The sequence below is a fragment of the Podarcis raffonei genome, chromosome 1 (assembly GCF_027172205.1).
Source record: "Podarcis raffonei isolate rPodRaf1 chromosome 1, rPodRaf1.pri, whole genome shotgun sequence".
Taxonomy (NCBI): domain Eukaryota; kingdom Metazoa; phylum Chordata; class Lepidosauria; order Squamata; family Lacertidae; genus Podarcis; species Podarcis raffonei.
This window is the reverse complement of record NC_070602.1, coordinates 82377853-82396899: the sequence shown is the minus strand read 5'-3', so window position 1 is coordinate 82396899 and position 19047 is coordinate 82377853. Positions and strand designations below refer to the sequence as shown.

Here is a 19047-nt window from a genome sequence, read left to right as displayed (position 1 = left end):
GAAAAAGAGTAGAATCATTTCTCAGCTCACTTCACCCCATAATTAATTAGTATCAGAGCCTGAACCAAGTTGGGGCCTCATTAAGGAATGGTCTTCAAAAACCTTTCCACTGAGAGGTAAACTATACATTGTACAGCAGAGCTTTCCAAACTGTGTGTTGTGACACATTAGCATGTCGGCCGCAGTTTGTGGGTGTGTCACACGAATGCTCCCCGCTCTCCTCCTGGGGCTGGAAAGGGGTTAGTTGAACCTCCAGCTTGCTAGTAAAACTGAATTACTGTGCCCAGAAATGATGCATGTCTAATGGTGTCACCAACATGAAAAGTTTAGAGAGCTCTATTGCACACTCAATGCATTTGGCAACTAGCTGCAATAGTCATTTTTTGTAAACAAAAGCTGTTTGGGCAGGGGGGACATTTTTTTAGCAGAGAAGCTGTGGCTGAAGACACTTGAAAGCACTGAGCAGGACACTTTCAAGCAGTGGCGAAGCTTCATGCTCTGGGACCGGGGGGCGGAGAGCGGGGGGGCAGTGCAGGGCGTGGTGCCCAGTGTGGGCGGGGAGGTAGCCGCAATGGCACCCCACCGGGATCACGCTGCCAGGGATGGTGCGCTCCCCCCGCACTCCTCTTCCTCCGCCTGTGCTTTCAAGCAGCAGTGCCCAGCCAAAGTGGTAGACTGTGGGGTCTCAAATTTCAGCAGTGCCTGCAATGCCCAGAATATCTGAGGCAGATATATTCATGCCAGACTGATGCCTCATCTGAGGCAAATCAGTAACCCTAGTGGAAGCATACATTATTTCACTTGATTGTTATGTACCTTACTTTTGCTGAATTATATATGCATGAATGCTGAATTATACATATCTACTATATTTGTTCTTGCCATTTGTTTTATTATTACTATTTCTACCTGGGGCCACTGTGGTGACTGATTCCAGGCAGAAATGCAAGAACAGCTAATTGCAATTGCCAGTTTTCAAATCCTTCAGATACCATATTACAAATTCCCAGAACGAGGCATCCCTTTTGGGCAAATCATTGGTTATATTCTCCTGTAGATACTGCTTCAGTGATACAAGCAGGAGCAAGGTGCAAGATTTCAGCTGAAGAAGTAAAAGATGGATGAGGGATTAAAACTGCTGCAAAGCCATCAGCACGTGGGTAGGCACTCTTAGTAATTTCTGGTTTATACTGTACAGTGGTACCTTGGGTTAAGTACTTAATTCGTTCTGGAGGTCCATTCTTAACCTGAAACTGTTCTTAACCTGAAGCACTACTTTAGCTAATGGGGCCTCCGGCTGCTGCCGCGCCGCCGGAGAACAATTTTTGTTCTCATCCTGAAGCAAAGATCTTAACCTGAGGTACTAATTCTGGGTTAGCGGAGTCTGTAACCTGAAGCGTATGTAACCTGAAGTGTATGTAACCTGAGGTACCACTGTACATTGCATTATGTCAGAAGGAGGGAATCCATATATCACTGAGGGTCATCATCAGGTGGAGGTCAGAAGTTATTTTACGTATTTCTTGCATGCAACTAAGCAGCTGGCAATAATAAGAAAATATTATTTCTTGACTTCATAAAAGATAAAGGATTATAAAAATGCAAGCTTTGCCTAGTCATTGAGACTGAGTGCTGAATCAGAATCCAGAAGATGCCCTCAAAGGTAAAATTTCACCAATAACAATAGAAGGCATGAGAGCCAGTGGTACTCAAAGATTCAGAGTTTTCTGTGATATATAGTTCAATGTATGCTCTGTCATTTCAGAAATCGCTTGTCTTTTCTTCTCTACATTCTCTACAGAACTAAAAGGCATGTCAAGGGAAAATCACAGCACCATATATGAGTTTATATTTTTGGGCTTCACTGACTCACCAGAGCTGAAAATCTTGCTTTTCCTATTCTTCCTTGTAGTCTACCTCATCACCATTGTGGGGAATCTTGGGATGATCCTATTAATCAGGATCGATTCTCGACTTCACACCCCCATGTACTTCTTCCTCAGCCAACTGTCCTTCGTGGACCTCTGCTATTCTTCTGTTGTCACCCCTAAGATGTTGGTGGATTTTGTCGTGAAAAGCAAAAGCATTTCCTTGCCTGGATGTGCAGCACAGATGGCTATGTTTTGTCTCTTTGTGGCCACTGAAGCTTTCATCTTGGCAGCCATGGCTTACGATCGGTACATAGCTATTTCCAAGCCTCTTCTTTATACAGTCATCATGTCCAAGAAAATTTGTGCCCAGCTGATGGTTGGACCCTATCTTGCAGGACTACTAAATGCTACAACACACACCAGCTTAACTTTCCAGTTAACTTTCTGCAAGTCCACAATCAACCATTTCTTCTGTGACATCCCTGCAGTCATATCGCTCTCCTGCTCTGACACAAGTTTCAACATGATGGTGCTTTTGGGTCTCTCCTTCACCCTTGGAACTCTCAGTGGCTTTATTGTCATCATCTCTTACATCTACATCCTTGCAGCCACCTTGAGGATCCGCTCCAGTGATGGGAGGCACAAGGCTTTCTCTACCTGCTTTTCCCACCTCACCGCTGTCTCTCTTTTCTTTGGGAGCCTCTTCTTCATCTATGTCCGGCCCAGCTCTGGCTCCTCAGAAGATGAAGACAAAGCAGTCTCCATGTTCTACACTGTGCTGATCCCCATGTTAAACCCCTTGATCTACAGCCTAAGAAACAAAGATGTGAAAGACGCAGTCAAGAGGGTGATTAGAATGAAACATTTCTCCTGATATGCAATTTTATTATTTTATTATTTTGAAGAAAAGTTGATGTTTCCATCCATTCGCGTTTGGGGAATTCATGAAAGGAAGTGCTTTGGAGAGAACTGAAAAATGCCTTTGCAGAGCATATAACTATCGCAGCCCAGGGTGTGGAATAGTGATTTTCTCTCCCATTTATATAAGTGGGAGGGATAGAAACAATGGGACAAAAAATAAGATGACTACATCTCCCATGCACCTCTGCTCTGGAATGAGCAAGGTGAAGATTCTTCTACTATAAGGTATCTTACCACCACCAGCAGCTGAGAACTACTCAACCAGGTGGTAATTCTGTGCACACTCTCCTGGGCTCAGGAAGTCTTACTTCAGAGTAGACATGTACAGGACTGCCGTGTTAAATGTTTAAAAAGCTAATATCTAAATAGCTAACAGTTCTAAAAATGAATTTTGCAGCAGATAAATAAATATTGCAATATAAGATGGGGGACATAGATTAATGGATCCTGGTCTAAGTAGCAGAGAAATATGCTAAATTCAATGTGATTTGGTCAATCTTCCTTGAATGGAAATTTTTGCTCTGCACTAGCATTAAGGGGGCAGGGACTACACACTAAATATAGCAAAAGCCTGGTGGCCACCTTCCTTGGTAAAAACAGCACTGGGACTAAATTTGAGGCAAAGAAGTAGCAAGGCTTCCTAGCTGCTCCTCCATGCCAAACCCTCCTTAAGGACCAAACATGACATGAATTTTGTCACATGATTATTTCCCTGGTGTGGTTGGTTTTTCTTTAACAAAAAGCTAGGGTGGGGGAGAGAACAAAGAGCATTCGTGGTGCAGAGGGGAGATTCTCATGGGGACCATGATGGGGTAAAGGCTTAAAGCTCCCTACCAATCCTCTACTGTGATTCTGATCTTGCTTGCCCTCTGTCCAGTGATAGCTATTTGTTAAAAGAATATCAACCACACTGGAGCAAATGTCTAGATCAGGGTTTCCAGTTGTTTTTGGACTACAGTTCCCATCATCCCTGGCCACTGGTCCTGATAGCTAGGGGTGATGGGATTTGTAGTCCAAAAACATCTGGCGGTCCAAGGTTGGGAAACCCTGGTCTGAATTCACCCTGAACCTCTTTTCTTCAAACATTTCAAATGCATGCTTGGCTTCCAAATATACATTTAACCCTGCTATAGGAAAGGAGTCACGGGGGCAGGTTAAAGCATGCAAGTTGTCAGTGGGGAAAGAGTTAAGCTGATAGAGGCACATCAGCACCAGCGGCTCGCTGCTCTTCAGCTGATGAGTAATCCTGTTGTGCTGATTTTGCAGTCAGTTTGCGCTCTCCTTTTCAGATACCAGAGGGTGCTTCTTGGTCTGTCTTGTACTGTACCTTCAACACTGTCATTGTCACCTATAATTCTATCCTCATGGCTGTCCTGAGAATATGCTGCAACAAGAACAAGCACAAAGCTTTCTCTCTCAGCTCAATCCATCTCAGAGTTGTATCTTTCTTTTACGGGACTCTCTTCTTTATATGTGTGTGTCCCAGCGGCAGGTCTTCAGTTGATGAGGACAAGATGGTCTCCATGTTCTACACAGTTATGATTCCCAAGTTAAACACTTTGATCTGCAGCTTCAGAAACAAAGAATTGACAGGTGCAGTGAGGCGACTGAGCAGGTTGGGGGTGAATTTTATTATAGAATAAAAAGGCATATATTGTGCTAGATTCTTTTCTCTGGTAAGTCACTAATCTCAAGTAACTAAAAGAATGGCTCTTTTGGGATTTTGTAGAAAATATTGATCTGATCCATGGAAAACCCGATTCCAGTTTGTTCTGATTCAGCAATAAACTGTGGGTCTTCCCAGGGAAAGCAGTGAGACAAGGAAAAAAATACCCACTCATACATGGACTAGTGCCTGGAAAGAGTGGTGAGATAGATGATAGATAGATAGATGATAGATAGATAGATGATAGATAGATAGATAGATAGATAGATAGATAGATAGGTGATAGATAGATAGATGATAGATAGATGATAGATAGATAGATGATAGATAGATAGATAGATAGATAGATAGATAGATAGATAGATAGATAGATGATAGATAGATAGATGATAGATAGATAGATAGATAGATGATAGATAGATAGATGATAGATAGATGATAGATAGATAGAGATAGATAGATGATAGATAGATGATAGATAGATAGATAGATAGAGTGCTTTTTTCTTTAAAATGTTTAGGGGTACTCTCATTTTGACTCAAGAAAATCACCATTTTATAGTTCGAATCGGGGGAAATAAATACAGGAAATGGACAAAAGTACAAAGATTCACAAAATGTTTAGGGGTATGCGTCCCCCTGCATCCCCCCAGAAAAAAAGCACTGGGTAGACTAGATAGATAGATAGATAGGTGATAGATAGATAGCTAGATAGATAGATGATAGATAGATAGATAGATAGATAGATAGATAGATAGATAGATAGATGATAGATAGATAGATGATACATGATAGATAGATAGATGATAGATAGATAGATAGATAGATAGATAGATGATAGATAGATAGATAGATAGATAGATAGATAGATAGATAGATAGATGATAGATAGATAGATGATACATGATAGATGATAGATAGATAGATAGATAGATAGATAGATGATAGATAGATAGATGATAGATTAGATAGATAGATAGATAGATAGATAGATAGATAGATAGATGATAGATAGATAGATAGATAGATAGATGATAAATGATAAATGATAGAGAGATAGAGAGATGAGAGAGATAGAGAGATGAGAGAGAGAGAGAGAGAGAGAGAGAGAGAGAGAGAGATGATAGATAGATGGTAGACAGATAGATGATAGTCTGCATGCTCAGTTCAGAGGAAAAATATGGCAGGTAGAGATGATGGTGCTGAGCCAAAGTACTGCCCATGACAACTAACTTTCTTTCTTTTTTCTTTTTTCTTTTTTTCTTTCTTCGTTCTTTCTTTCTTTCATATGCCACCCTTATCTTCCAAGGATCTCAAGGTGGTATACAGTAGTTCTCCTCCTTAGATGCAGACACAATTTCATCACAATAAAATCTTCAAGCAGTGATGTCCAGCCAGTCACTCTCCACATATTCTTTCCAAGGGAAAGGCCATAGGGGAGTGACCAGAGAGGAGGGGGCTGGCACTGGGGACCATCATTTTTGGCTTGGCAGTCAACAAGCAAAGAGCAGAGACATCACCGACAGCACCAGACTATGCATGCCTACCTATAAGTAGGGTAAGTCCCATCCCCCCGCCCCGAGTTTAATGGGACTTACTTCCAGTTATGTTAATACGATTGCTGCTTGAAGCGTTCTTTCTACTTCTTCCCCAAAGCACTGTGGTTGGAAGTAAAAAAGAGAGCTCTGATAATGTCATTTCCTGATTGGAATCTGCAGCTGTTAGTCACAAAATTGTACCTTGCACTGCTCCACTTGGGGAAGGTTAAGAAATGTGTCAATAATACTAATATTAAAAACCACCAAGAAATCCTCCAACTCTCTGAAAATAATAATAATAACAACAACAACAACAACAACAACAACAACAACAACAACAACAACAACAACAACAACAACAACAACAACGGCATTTATATCCCACCTTTTCTCCAAGGAGTTCTCCCCTCATTTAATCCCCACAATAACTTTGTGTGACCAGGCCGTGACAGCCCCAGCCCCCAGGGATCATTAGAAAGGAATAAAGACCCTGACAACGTGTTATGGAATTAAAATTAGGCCACAACTTTATTAAACTTCCGAATGTAGGAAGACCTTGGCTTAGGCCTTGGGCGTGCATCCCTCCCAGCCCCTCAGCCGAGGTAACTGGGGCACATCAGGGTAAATGGGATGTGGGGGTGCACGCAGGGTAGTTCACGGACAACTTTTCAGTGTATGGCCAGTGACACTCATTATATAACCCCTTTTAAGAGGGGACCCTGGAATCGCCACTGCAGGGGGGTGAGTCATCACTTCACGCCTCCCTCCCCCCATTATAGGGAAGAAAAGACTAAAGGATTCCACCCAAGGCCATAAACTGCCAAAGTTGTGATGAATTGCTACAGGGGAGACAAAACCTGCCAACGTATTCCCGGTCCTTCAGCAACAACCAGTCAAAGACCATAGCAGCGCCCGCTAAACAGGAAGAAAAGGTTAACCTGCAAAGAGGAAAACATTAAACTAATGGAGGGTAGGGTGGGTGAATCTCCTGAGTCGACTGCATGGCTACTGTCGGCTCCACCCCCTATATATAGTGGGACTGGCCCCACCTCCCAGCAATGAAACTTGACTACTTAGGCTGGGCGTGAACCTCCAAATAATAACACTGAGAGGCAGGCCAGCCCCTGTTTGCCCTGGGAACTGTAGCACCGCACGCGATCCCACAAAGGGTACCCACAATGTAAAGTGTGAGTGCTCATTGTGACATAGATCAGGCTGAGTCGCCCAGTGAGCTTCGTGACTGAGTGGCAATTTGAACCCTGGTCTCCAGCTCCTAGTCTGACACTCTGACCACTACATCGCAGGCAGGCAGACAGAGATATTCATCCCAGATTCATGCCTAATCTGAGAAATCTGCAGCCCTAGTTTGAAAAACATATTATTGCATTTGATTGTTACACACATCACTTTTGTTGAATTATGTGTATATTTGTAACCTATGTGTATTTGTAACCTATTAGTTAACCTAATACATGGTTGACTATATTTCTTATTGGCAATGTTTTTTCCTCTTGACTTTCCTACCTATGGACACTGGTGTGATTGATTCCAGAGAAAATTGCTCCATTGTAGAACAGCTAATTGCAATTGCCACTAGAGCTTTCAAATTCCTCAGAGAGTCCATATCACAAATTCCCAGAATGAGGTATCCCTTTATGGCAGACCGTCGGTTATATCATCCCTGTAGATGCTACTTCTGTGATAGAAGCAGGAGCACCCTGCAGAATTTCAGCTGAAGAAGCATACGTTTGGGGAAAGGGTCTCAGAATAGATGATGGGTGAAGGAATTAAACTGCAGCAAAGCCATCAGGACAATGGTAGGCTCTCTTAATAATTTCTGATTTATACTGTACATAGCATTATGTCAGGAGGAGGCAATTTGTAGGATCATCATCAGGTGGAGGTCAGAAGTTATTTTGCATACTTCCTGCATGCCACTAAGTAGCCAACATAGCTCAGAAAATATGATTTATTGGCTTCATAACAGATAAAGGATGACAAAAATGCAAACTTTGCCTAGTCATTGATTCTGAATTATGAATCAGTATCCAGAAGATCCCCCTAAAGTTACCGTACTTTTCCATGTACAAGACGAGGTTTTTTATGATTAAATTATGTTTATAAATTTGGTTCGTCTTATACATGGCTAGTGCATTGGGTGGACGGGGGATTGGTTCCTGCCTCGAGCCGGAGCTAGTAAGTGGCGATTGGGTGGGTGATTGGTGGCTGCGATGAGGTCTGGCATCGATTGGCTGTCACTGCAACAATTGACTGGTCAATTGGCTGCTGCTGGCAGTGATGAGACAGTTGATTGTTGTTTTCGGCAATGCATAACTCAGATGGGTGAGCAATTTTCAATCTCCACCCCCCCCCCCATAAAACCCTCTACCACTTTGGGCATCCCCCCCCCCAAAAAATCTCAACAGCTGTGGTCAATCCTCTCCCAAAAAAGCTCAACATCTCTTGGCAATCTCCCCCCATTTTCTTCATTTGGAGTCCCCAAAAATAGGGGGTGTCTTATACACAAGGGCATGTTATACACGGGAAAATACAGTACAATTTTGCATATAGCCCAGAGGCTGCTCTGCAGTGAGTCTGACTGAGGTGGGCACTTCTGTGGCAGATTTGAGAAGGGAGAGAGATCGGGATCCTAGCTCACCTCCTCCCTCTCATCCTGACTAGCTACCTGACATAGGAAGCACACATTAATCAGGCAGAGCCTGGAAGGGGCACTGGCTGAGGGAAGGAAAGTGCTGAAGGTTGGTGGTATGAGGAGTCAGCAGTGGAAAGAAGAGAGTGACTTCATTTTTATTTTAAATATTATCATTCCCACTGATGTTTGTTTCAAGACTGAAGGCTACGCTTGGGGGTTGGGTCATGGGTTTTTGAACCCCCACAAACAAATGAGTCCTTTGAACACTTTCCCATGAGTAAGTTCCACTGAACATATAGTAACTTCACCTGAGTAAAAATCCACACTATTACACTAGTACCATTAAATTGCAATAATTGGGGGCTCTTGCTCAGATTAGAATCATATCACTTTCTTTTGTAAAGTAATATTTTTATTAGTTTTCAATTACAGTCCAGTAATGGCCTAATTATAACAATGCCAATTTATAATACAATTATTAATACCAATAATTCAAATACTGAATTGTATAATTTAGATACAGTGCCCCCACGTGTGCTAGATTTGATTATTTGATTATTTTCTTTATTTCTGCGTTCCAAAATATTATTAATTTCAATTACATTCTGGTCATAATAATAATCTCTCATACAACAACTGCAATATTAATAGCTTCTATTTCTTGTTGTTGTTGTTTAGACGTTTAGTCGTGTCCGACTCTTTGTGACCCCATGGACCAGAGCACGCCAGGCACTCCTGTCTTCCACTGCCTCCCGCAGTTTGGTCCAGTTTGGTCAAACTCATGCTGGTAGCTTCGAGAACACTGTACAACCATCTCGTCCTCTGTCGTCCCCTTCTCCTTGTGCCCTCCATCTTTCCCAACATCAGGGTCTTTTCCAGGGAGTCTTCTCATCTCATGATGTGGCCAAAGTATTGGAGCCTCAGCTTCACGATCTGTCCTTCCATTCCACTCAGGGCTGATTTCCTTCAGAATAGATAGGTTTGATCTTCTTGCAGTCCATGGGACTCTCAAGAGTCTCCTCCAGCACCATAATTCAAAGGCATCAATTCTTCAGCGATCAGCCTTCTTTATGGTCCAGCTCTCACTTCCATACATCACTACTGGGAAAACCATAGCTTTTACTATACAGACCTTTGCTGGCAAGGTGATGTCTCTGCTTTTTAAGATGCTGTCTAGGTTTGTCAATACTTTTCTCCCAAGAAGCAGGCGTCTTTTAATTTCGTGACTGCTGTCACCATCTGCAGTGATCATAGAGCCCAAGAAAGTAAAATCTCTCACTGCCTCCATTTCTTCCCCTTCTATTTGCCAGGAGGTGATGGGCCCAGTGGCCATGATCTTCGTTTTTTTGATGTTGAACTTCAGACCATATTTTGTACTCTCCTCTTTCACCCTCATTAAAAGGTTCTTTAGTTCCTCCTCACTTTCTGCCATCAAGGTTGTGTCAACTGCATACCTGAGGATGTTGATATTTCTTCCAGCAATCTTATTCCAGTTTGGGATTCATCCAGCCCAGCCTTTCACATGATGAATTCCGCATATAAGTTAAATAAGCAGGGAGAGAATATACAGCCTTGTTGTACTCCTTTTCCAATTTTGAACCAATCAGTTGTTCCATATCCAGTTCTAACTGTAGCTTCTTGTCCCACATAGAGATTTCTCAGGAGACAGATGAGGTGATCAGGCACTCCCATTTCTTTAAGAAGTTGCCATAGTTTGCTGTGGTCAACACAGTCAAAGGCTTTTGCATAATCAATGAAGCAGAAGTAGATGTCTTTCTGGAATTCTCTAACTTTCTCCATGATCCCACGCATGTTTGCAATTTGGCCTCTGGTTCCTCTGCCCCTTCGAAATCCAGCTTGCACTTCTGGGAGTTCTCAGTCCACATACTGCTTAAGCCTGCCTTGTAGAATTTTAAGCATAACCTTGCTAGCATGTGAAATGAGTGCAATTGTGTGGTAGTTGGAGCATTCTTTGGCACTGTCCTTCTTTGGAATTGGGATGTAGACTGATCTTCTCCAATCCTCTGGCCACTGCTGAGTTTTCCAAATTTGCAGGCATATTGAGTGTAGCACCTTAACAGCATCATCTTTTAAAATGTTAAATAGTTCAGCTGGAATATCATCACTTCCACTGGTCTTGTTATTAGCAGTGCTTTCTAAGGCCCATTTGACTTCACTCTCCAGGATGTCTGGCTCAAGGTCAGCAACCACACTACCTGGGGTGTATGAGACATCCATATCTTTCTGGTATAATTCCTGTGTATTCTTGCCACCTCTTCTTGATGTCTTCTGCTTCTGTTAGGTCCTTACCACTTTTGTCCTTCATTATGGTAATCTTTGTATGAAATGTTCCTTTCATATCTCCAGTTTTCTTGAACAGATCTCTGGTTTTTCCCATTCTATTGTTTTCCTCTATTTCTTTGCATTGCTCGTTTAAGAAGGCCTTCTTGTCTCTCCTTGCTATTTTTTGGAAATCTGCATTTAATTATTTGTGCTGACACATTAAATGATTTATAAAACTAAAAGTGAGGAACTCAAACTATATGCTTGTTCTTCCTGTGTGTGGCAATTATTCTGTCCATGGTGTTTCTTCCTGTCTGCCATGCCTTGGGCAGAACTGATATCCTATTGCTGTTCCAGAAATTTCTCCATCCCGTGCTCTGTTGTTTTTCAACAACAGCTGCAAAAGTCACTCTGTCTGAGCAAATATTACCTGTTGTCACCATTTTTCCTCTCAGCCTGGGTAGAAGAGCAGTCTGTCGAACTGCAGATGACTCAATACAGAGCCCTATCAGTTCCTTGGCAGTTCACACTCCTTTCTTCCTTCCTTCCAGTTGAAGATATGTGAGCAATTATCCTTTCAATTAAATAAAATTCCAAGTCTTCTAAGTGTTATTCAGTTCACTTTGTAAATAATAAAGGATGGGGAAGCGTCAACTCTCAGTTTCCATAGTAAACCTTTTGCAAAATAGAGATTCCCTCCCTTTTTCCTTTTTTTACACACACAGTTCTGTTTGATGTTATATTCCATATTTAAATTCCAATTTCTTCCATCCTTGCTTCTACAAATATAATTTGAACTAACATTCAAAAGAACTAAACAAATGCATTTTTTAAAATGCTTAAGAGGGTGTGTCTAAGAGGGTGGTAGTTATCATCTGCTTAGTGTTCAGTGTCCTAGTCCTAGTTCAATGACTGGCAGAGCATTTTCTAGTTTGCCTCAGGCAACAAAATGTCTTGGGTCAGCACAGGCATACCATAGGAGGCATGATAGCCAGCAGGATACAAGGATTCAGTTTTCTGTGATCCAAACAAGTTTTACAGAAATCGCTTGTGTTTTCTTCTCTACATTCTCTACAGAACTAAAAGGCATGTCAAGGGAAAATCACAGCACCATATATGAGTTCATACTTTTGGGCTTCACTGACTCACCAGAGCTGAAAATCTTGCTTTTCCTATTCTTCCTTGTAGTCTACCTCATCACCATTGTGGGGAATCTTGGGATGATCCTATTAATCAGGATCGATTCTCGACTTCACACCCCCATGTACTTCTTCCTCAGCCAACTGTCCTTCGTGGACCTCTGCTATTCTTCTGTTGTCACCCCTAAGATGTTGATGGATTTTGTCGTGAAAAGCAAAAGCATTTCCTTGCCTGGATGTGCAGCACAGATGGCTATGTTTTGTCTCTTTGTGGCCACTGAGTGTTTCATCTTGGCAGCCATGGCTTACGATCGGTACGTAGCTATTTCCAAGCCTCTTCTCTATACAGTCATTATGTCCAAGAAAATTTGTGCCCAGCTGATGGTTGGACCCTATCTTGCAGGGCTACTAAATGCTACAACACACACCAGCTTAACTTTCCAGTTAACTTTCTGCAAGTCCACAATCAACCATTTCTTCTGTGACATCCCTGCAGTCATATCGCTCTCCTGCTCTGACACAAGCTTCAACTTGATGGTGCTTTTTGGTCTCTCCTTCATGTTTGGAACAGTCAGTGGCTTTATTGTCATCATCTCTTACATCTACATCCTTGCAGCCACCTTGAGGATCCGCTCCAGTGAAGGGAGGCACAAGGCTTTCTCTACCTGCTTTTCCCACTTCACCGCTGTCTCTCTTTTCTTTGGGAGCCTCTTCTTCATCTATGTCCGGCCCAGCTCTGGCTCCTCAGAAGATGAAGACAAGACAGTCTCCATGTTCTACACTGTGCTGATCCCCATGTTAAACCCCTTGATCTACAGCCTAAGAAACAAAGATGTGAAAGACGCAGTCAAGAGGGTGCTTAGATTGAAACATTTCTCCTGATATGCAGTTATTCATTTTTTTGCATAAAAAGTTGCTATTTCTATTCATTTTTGTTTGGGGAATTCATGAAAGGAAATGTGTTGGTGAAGACTGTTGAAAAAGCCCCCAAACAGCAAGGAACTCTCCGAGTCCTGGAGGCAGAATAGTGGTTTTCTTTCCTATTTATGTTTGTGGGAAGGATTTAAAAATATATATATCATAGGGAAAGAAAAGGACAGGAAAACAGCTCCCATACACCTTCTGCCCTGGAAGGAGCGAAGTGAAGATTCTTCTACCATCTTATCACCACCACCTGAGGACTGCTCAACCAGGTGGTAATTCTGTGCACTCTCATCTGGGCTCGAGAAGTATTACTTCAGAGTAGACATGTACATAACTGCACTGTTAAATGTTGAAACAACTAATATTTAAATGGCTAACAGTTCAAGAAAGGAATTTCACAGCAAATAAATAAATATTACTATATAAGGAGAGGGGCGTAGATTAATGGATGCTGGTCTAAGAAGCAGAGAAATATATTCAGATCAATGTCATCTGGTTCATTGAATTAAATTCAATGATCTTCATTGAATTAAATTTCAAACTCTGCACTAGCATTAAGCAGGGGACTGCACACTAAATATATGTATGTGTAGCAAAAAAAATCTATGGATGCTTTTCCCTTGGGCAAAAATTTGGACCAGCAGCGACCAGGGCTCCTCTGCTCCAAATTCTCCTTAAGCACCAAGCTTGACATGACATTTGTCCCATGATTTCCCTGATAACACAAGGTTGGAGCAGGGGAAAGAAGAAATAGCAAGTGTGGGTAGATTCTCATTGGGACTATGATGGGGCAGAGACTTAAAGCCCCCTACAAACCTCTCACCTTGATTTTGATCCTGCTTGCCTTCCACCCACTGATGACTATTTGTTAAGGAAAATCAACCATCGAGTTTTGCACTGACCCTCTTTTCTTCTCAAACATTTCAAATGTATGTTTGGCTTCCAAATATACATTTGGAACACTGCAAGAGCAAAAGGGTCTTAGGGGTCAGGCTAACGCCTATAAACTTTGGAAAGGGAAACGTTAAGCATAAGCAGCAGCAGCTTTTGTTTCCAGCCTATGCATGTGTGAGATGTGTAGTTAAGCCTTAAGACCTTAAAGGGGAAACCTGGTATGTAATAAATACGTGTTTGCATTGTAGAAGGTATTTCGGGGTGGGGGGTGGATGCTTGTTGTTTTGCACTTTGGCATTTGTAAAGAAAAGAAGATTTTTTAAAAAAAGTTTATTAAATATATATATATATAACTGTGTAATGTCTGTGTTTTTATTTCTTGTCTGTAAATTGATTTTATGTATATCTATATCTATCTATCTATATGGATAAAAGGGCAGAGTTTGCAATGAACGGCTAAGAAAAGGAAAAAATTAAATGTAATTAATTTACATGGTTAATGTAAAAATTAAAGTTACTTAAGGAACAGTTGGCAGAAGGTCATCATGGCTAGCTAGACATATGGGATAGGTGAGGTTTCTAGCATGAAAATCTCAGAGGCTGAAGATGTGAATACATGCTGGGAAAGAATATCTAAAATGGCTTTGAGAATACTTGAAGAAATGCTGGAAGTTGGCTTGGAGCAAGATTATGAGCCTATGTTGCTCTCTGTCCTTCTGCTTTCCATTCACCCTTCCCAAAAATATGAATAAACAAATGCTCGCAAAGTCACCATAATACTCATGGCCCGGTAAAGGCTGTTCTGGATTATCTATCAAATGCTGAAAAGGAAGTCAATGTTTTGTATCAATGATGTATGAACTTTATCGCTCCAAACACCTTGTTATCCACTTCCAGAAAACATTACCATTTGTGCTACTACAGCAAAACAATTCATTGCAGCATTACACCCCGCACGAATGTCTTGCTTGCTATTCCCTCCACCTCAGGGGCTGGTGCCCATTGGATCTGGTAGGGCAGAAGGCAAGAAGGTTAAGAGTAGGTGCAGCCAGAGCCAATGACAGGTGAAACCAATTAATTCTACTTTTGTCCCCATGTTCCTCCCTGCTTAGTTTTACAAGGGCAAAATTAAGGGCTCTGTTTGCCTCTCTGTTTGCCTCACCACTTTCCCCCAGGGAAAACCCATGGTTTAGCACTGAAATGGAACAAATGACAATTGAGTTCTCCACAGATTGTTGTTGGTTCCGATTTAGTGCTGAAGAGCAGGCTTTCCAGAGGAAAGCACTGGGACGAAGGCAAAGCCACTCAGACTCATGGGACAAGCAGAAAACTACTTCGACCTGTGCTTTCTGAATTCAGGATACTGATGCCACCTTGAGCATCTTGGAGAAAAAGTGGGATATAAATGGAATAAATAATGTCAAATGCAAGTGTTAAACAGCTTCAGATTCTATGAGGCTACATTTATTCTGAATTCAGAATGCTAATGGCATTCTAAGCAATATTCTTGTTTTTCAAGGTTAGCAGATGGAAAAAGACAGGCTTTACTGTGGCCAAAGCATCTTTCATTTTTCAGTGCAATTAATGTTCATACCCAATGGAACAAAAAATAATTGCAGCTTTACCACCTGACAGTAGAAATGGGTCCTCAAAGCCCCAGACTGAAGAACACAGAAGGATATAAAGATCTTTGCCTTTGTAAACAACCCTGGAGAGACCAAGAAAACATCATCTGGAAGATGTGCATTGAGATCCTATACAAGACTTCCCAAAGTAAGTCCCATTACGTTCAAATGGGACTTTCTCTCCAGTGAGCACAGGTTCTCAGACCAAAGCAACTCAGCAATTGCTACAAGTTAAATTACTACCATCATTTCAATGTTACCACTGATGTAAGATTGAATCAGCAAAAGAAGTTGCCAAAAAATTTCAGTGCCACATTCCTAAGGAGGCCAGGACAATTATGGGAAGTGTATGGGAAGTGTTTTAAGTAAAAGAGATAAGAAAGTTAATGACTCATAGGGAAGGCTTGTGGGGATAGTTGGTTTTTGCTTCAGATTGCACAATGTGGGTTGTCTGGACACATTTTTCTCCCTCCCCACACCTCAAATAGGATTTTTTTTAAAAATCCTTCTCGTTCCATCAGTGCCCCTGCTTTTCATTACTTGCAACATTTTCCTAGCCATTGGCTTCTTTAAAAGGTAGAAAGTGCATTAGGCAGAACAAGAATCTTGTAAAAAGGAAAGCAGAGAACATTATAGGTATCATTATAGGTATCGTGCATATTTTCAGAAATCATCTTTTTTTCTTAAAATAGCTTCCTAAATATGCAACAGCTGAAATAGAAAACTAGTATTTCTTTATTTTGTCTGTTCTGACCAGCAGCAGCTCTCTGTGTTCCACCAGCACAGAGACACCTTCCATGTCATTTGCAGCCTGATTCTCTTTTTCACTGAGACTCCAGGAACTGAATCAGGGACTTTCTTTATGCAGAGCATGAGCTGTGGCAAATCCCCTCCTCACAACCTATTGCATTCACAGCCTGTATTTCATCTACATTCCCTGCACTATAGTGGAACTTAGCTTCTACTTTTCTACGCAGACATTGTGAATGGCCAGTGTAAACCACACCATGGTGCATGAATTTATCTTTCTGGGCTTTGCTGGCTCTCCAGAGCTGCATATCCTCCTCTTCATATTCTTCCTAGTGGTCTACCTCATCACCCTCGTGGGAAATCTTGGGATGATCCTCTTAATCAGGACTGACTCCCGGCTTCACACCCCCATGTACTTCTTTCTCAGCAACTTGTCCTTTGTGGACCTCTGCTATTCTTCAGTTGTCACCCCTAAGATGTTGATGGATTTTGTTGCAGGGAGCAAAATGATTTCCTTGCCCGGGTGTGCAGCACAGATGTGGTTCTTTGGCTTCTTTTTGGGTGTCGAATGTTACCTTTTGGCTTCAATGGCCTATGATCGGTATGTGGCCATTTCTAACCCACTGTTGTATAAGGTCATCATGTCTAGGAAAGTTTGTCTCCAGCTGCTGGCTGGCCCCTATTGTGTGGGGCTACTAAATGGCATTACACACACAGCCTTAACTTTCCAGTTAACCTTCTGTCAGTTCAAGATCAATCACTTCTTCTGTGACATCCCTGCAGTGATATCGCTCTCCTGCTCAGACACACATATCAACAAGTTAGTGCTCTTTGCCATGTCCTGCACACTGGGCACTCTCAGCAGTTCTCTTGTCGTCATCTCCTACATCTACATCCTCGCTGCCATCCTGAGGATCCGCTCTGCAGAGGGCCGGCGTAAGACTTTCTCTACCTGCTTCTCCCACCTCACCACCGTTTCCATCTTTTTCGGGACCCTCTTCTTTATCTATGTGGTACAGCCCAGCAACAGCTTCTCAGAAGATCAGGACAAGATGGTCTCCATGTTCTACACAGTTGTGATTCCAATGTTGAATCCCTTGATCTACAGTGTAAAGAACAAAGAAGTGAAAGATGCTGTAAAGAGAGTAATCAGGAGAAAGGGGTTCCTATGAAAATAGTGGGCCTGTCCTAGGACTCCTTCTTAAGCCTGAGGTGGTTAGACTTCAGGTTTGTGTGATGTAATTGGGATTGTTGTTGGCATGGAAGGGAAGATCTCCCAGGGTGGGAGGTTGGGAGAAGGAAGGGAAGTTCCCACGTGAGAGCTGGGAGGGTTCACCTTTCTCTGTGTTGGTCAAGTTAGGATTTACCTGTGAAAGAGGAGTTTTGTGTGCTTTTCTTTCTTTCTTTTCTTTTTTCTGTTTTTGTTTTCATTTAGATTAGTTTTTTATTGTAATGTATTAATAAAATCTTATAAACTTTTTTTAAAGAAGGAAGGAAAGAAAGAAAGAAAGAAAGAAAGGGCCTTTTCTGTGGTGACTCCCCGTTTGTGCAATGCTCTCCACAGGGAGGCTCGCCTAGTGCCTTCATTACATATCTTTAGGCTCCAGGCAAAAACCATTCTCTTTATTCTGGCCTTGGGATGATTAACATTCTATGTCCTTTAAGGTTGCCATGTGTCTTCTTTTTCCAGGACATGTCCTCTTTTTCAGGGGTAAATTTTCTGTCCAGGTGGATTTTTAAAATTTGCCCAAATTTCTCTGGCTATACTTTCTAGATGAGACATAGACATAGCTGATGGTTGAAGACTTGCTTTCCTCTTCTCCTCTCCTGCCCCCCTCAGCAATATGCACAGCTTCTATAGCCTACATATAGTGGGGGTATTTAAAATGAGAGTCGTCATAGCGTCCTCTTTTTCGCTTTTTAAAATATGGCAACTCTAAGATTGAACTTTGGATGAAGGGCAGTATACAAATTTAATAAATAAATAAAAATAAGTGGCACACACAAACATCAACTCGAGTTGGCAAACATACTCGGGTTTTCAACATTTCCTCTGATTCAGCTTTAAAGAGCGGGTTTTTGTGGGGGAAACTCCAGAGCAAAAAGGGGGGGCACTTGCACCATCCCTGGAAAGAGTGGAGGAAAGGTACTGTAAGTTTGGATAAGCCTATAGTGGAACAAACATGTCAGGGACATGCCCAGCAGAGAGGAATCTCCAGAATTGGCTGCACCTGAGTCTCCACCTCCAGGGGAGGAGGAATTGGCTGCACCTGAATCACCAAGAAGTAGGAGCAAGCAATTAGAGCAAAGGTGGGCCAGCAGGAGGCCGGGGAGGACGTGGCGTATATCTGGCCTTGGTTGGGGTCAGAAGCCAGTCGAGTCAACTGACTCTGATGGCGAAGGATGAGTTTTAGAAGCCTGGACTGCTGTAAGCCTGTTATTGAGAAATAAACCTCAGCTACTTAAACTGCCAGCGTTCCGTGTCTTGTGTGGGAGACACGCTAAACCTGACAAGACACAGAACTCCTCCAGGCAACCTATTTACTGAGTATTCATCCTAATTTGTTTGCACAAAGTTCATGTGGAAGTACCGGTAATATTGTATGGGATCTCTCTAAGCATTCATTCTGATTTGTTTGTGGAAAGGTTATATAACAATGAATTTTCATCCTGACTTGTTTGCAGGGTGTTCATATGTTTTACAATTAATCATTCAATTCAAACTTTTCAATGCAGTTCCCTGTCCTCTTTCGAACCAGAAAAGGTCTTTCTTTCTTTCTAACT

General features: G+C 42.0%; 3 protein-coding genes across 3 annotated transcripts; all 3 read left to right on the top strand.

Annotated features, from left to right (window-relative positions):
- Nucleotides 1-1782: 1782 nt before the first annotated feature.
- On the top strand, nucleotides 1783-2745 carry LOC128418704 (olfactory receptor 998-like). The gene has a single exon (XM_053398686.1). The coding sequence runs from the start codon at nucleotides 1813-1815 to the stop codon at nucleotides 2743-2745; it is 933 nt and encodes a 310-aa protein (XP_053254661.1). The 5' UTR covers nucleotides 1783-1812.
- A 9244-nt stretch (nucleotides 2746-11989) lies between these two features.
- Nucleotides 11990-12952, top strand: LOC128418697 (olfactory receptor 5G3-like). Its single transcript, XM_053398673.1, has one exon. It carries the CDS (start codon nucleotides 12020-12022, stop codon nucleotides 12950-12952), a length of 933 nt encoding a protein of 310 aa, XP_053254648.1. The 5' UTR covers nucleotides 11990-12019.
- A 3547-nt stretch (nucleotides 12953-16499) lies between these two features.
- LOC128402661 (olfactory receptor 1009-like) lies at nucleotides 16500-17435 on the top strand. The gene has a single exon (XM_053366955.1). It carries the CDS (start codon nucleotides 16500-16502, stop codon nucleotides 17433-17435), a length of 936 nt encoding a protein of 311 aa, XP_053222930.1.
- Nucleotides 17436-19047: the final 1612 nt, after the last annotated feature.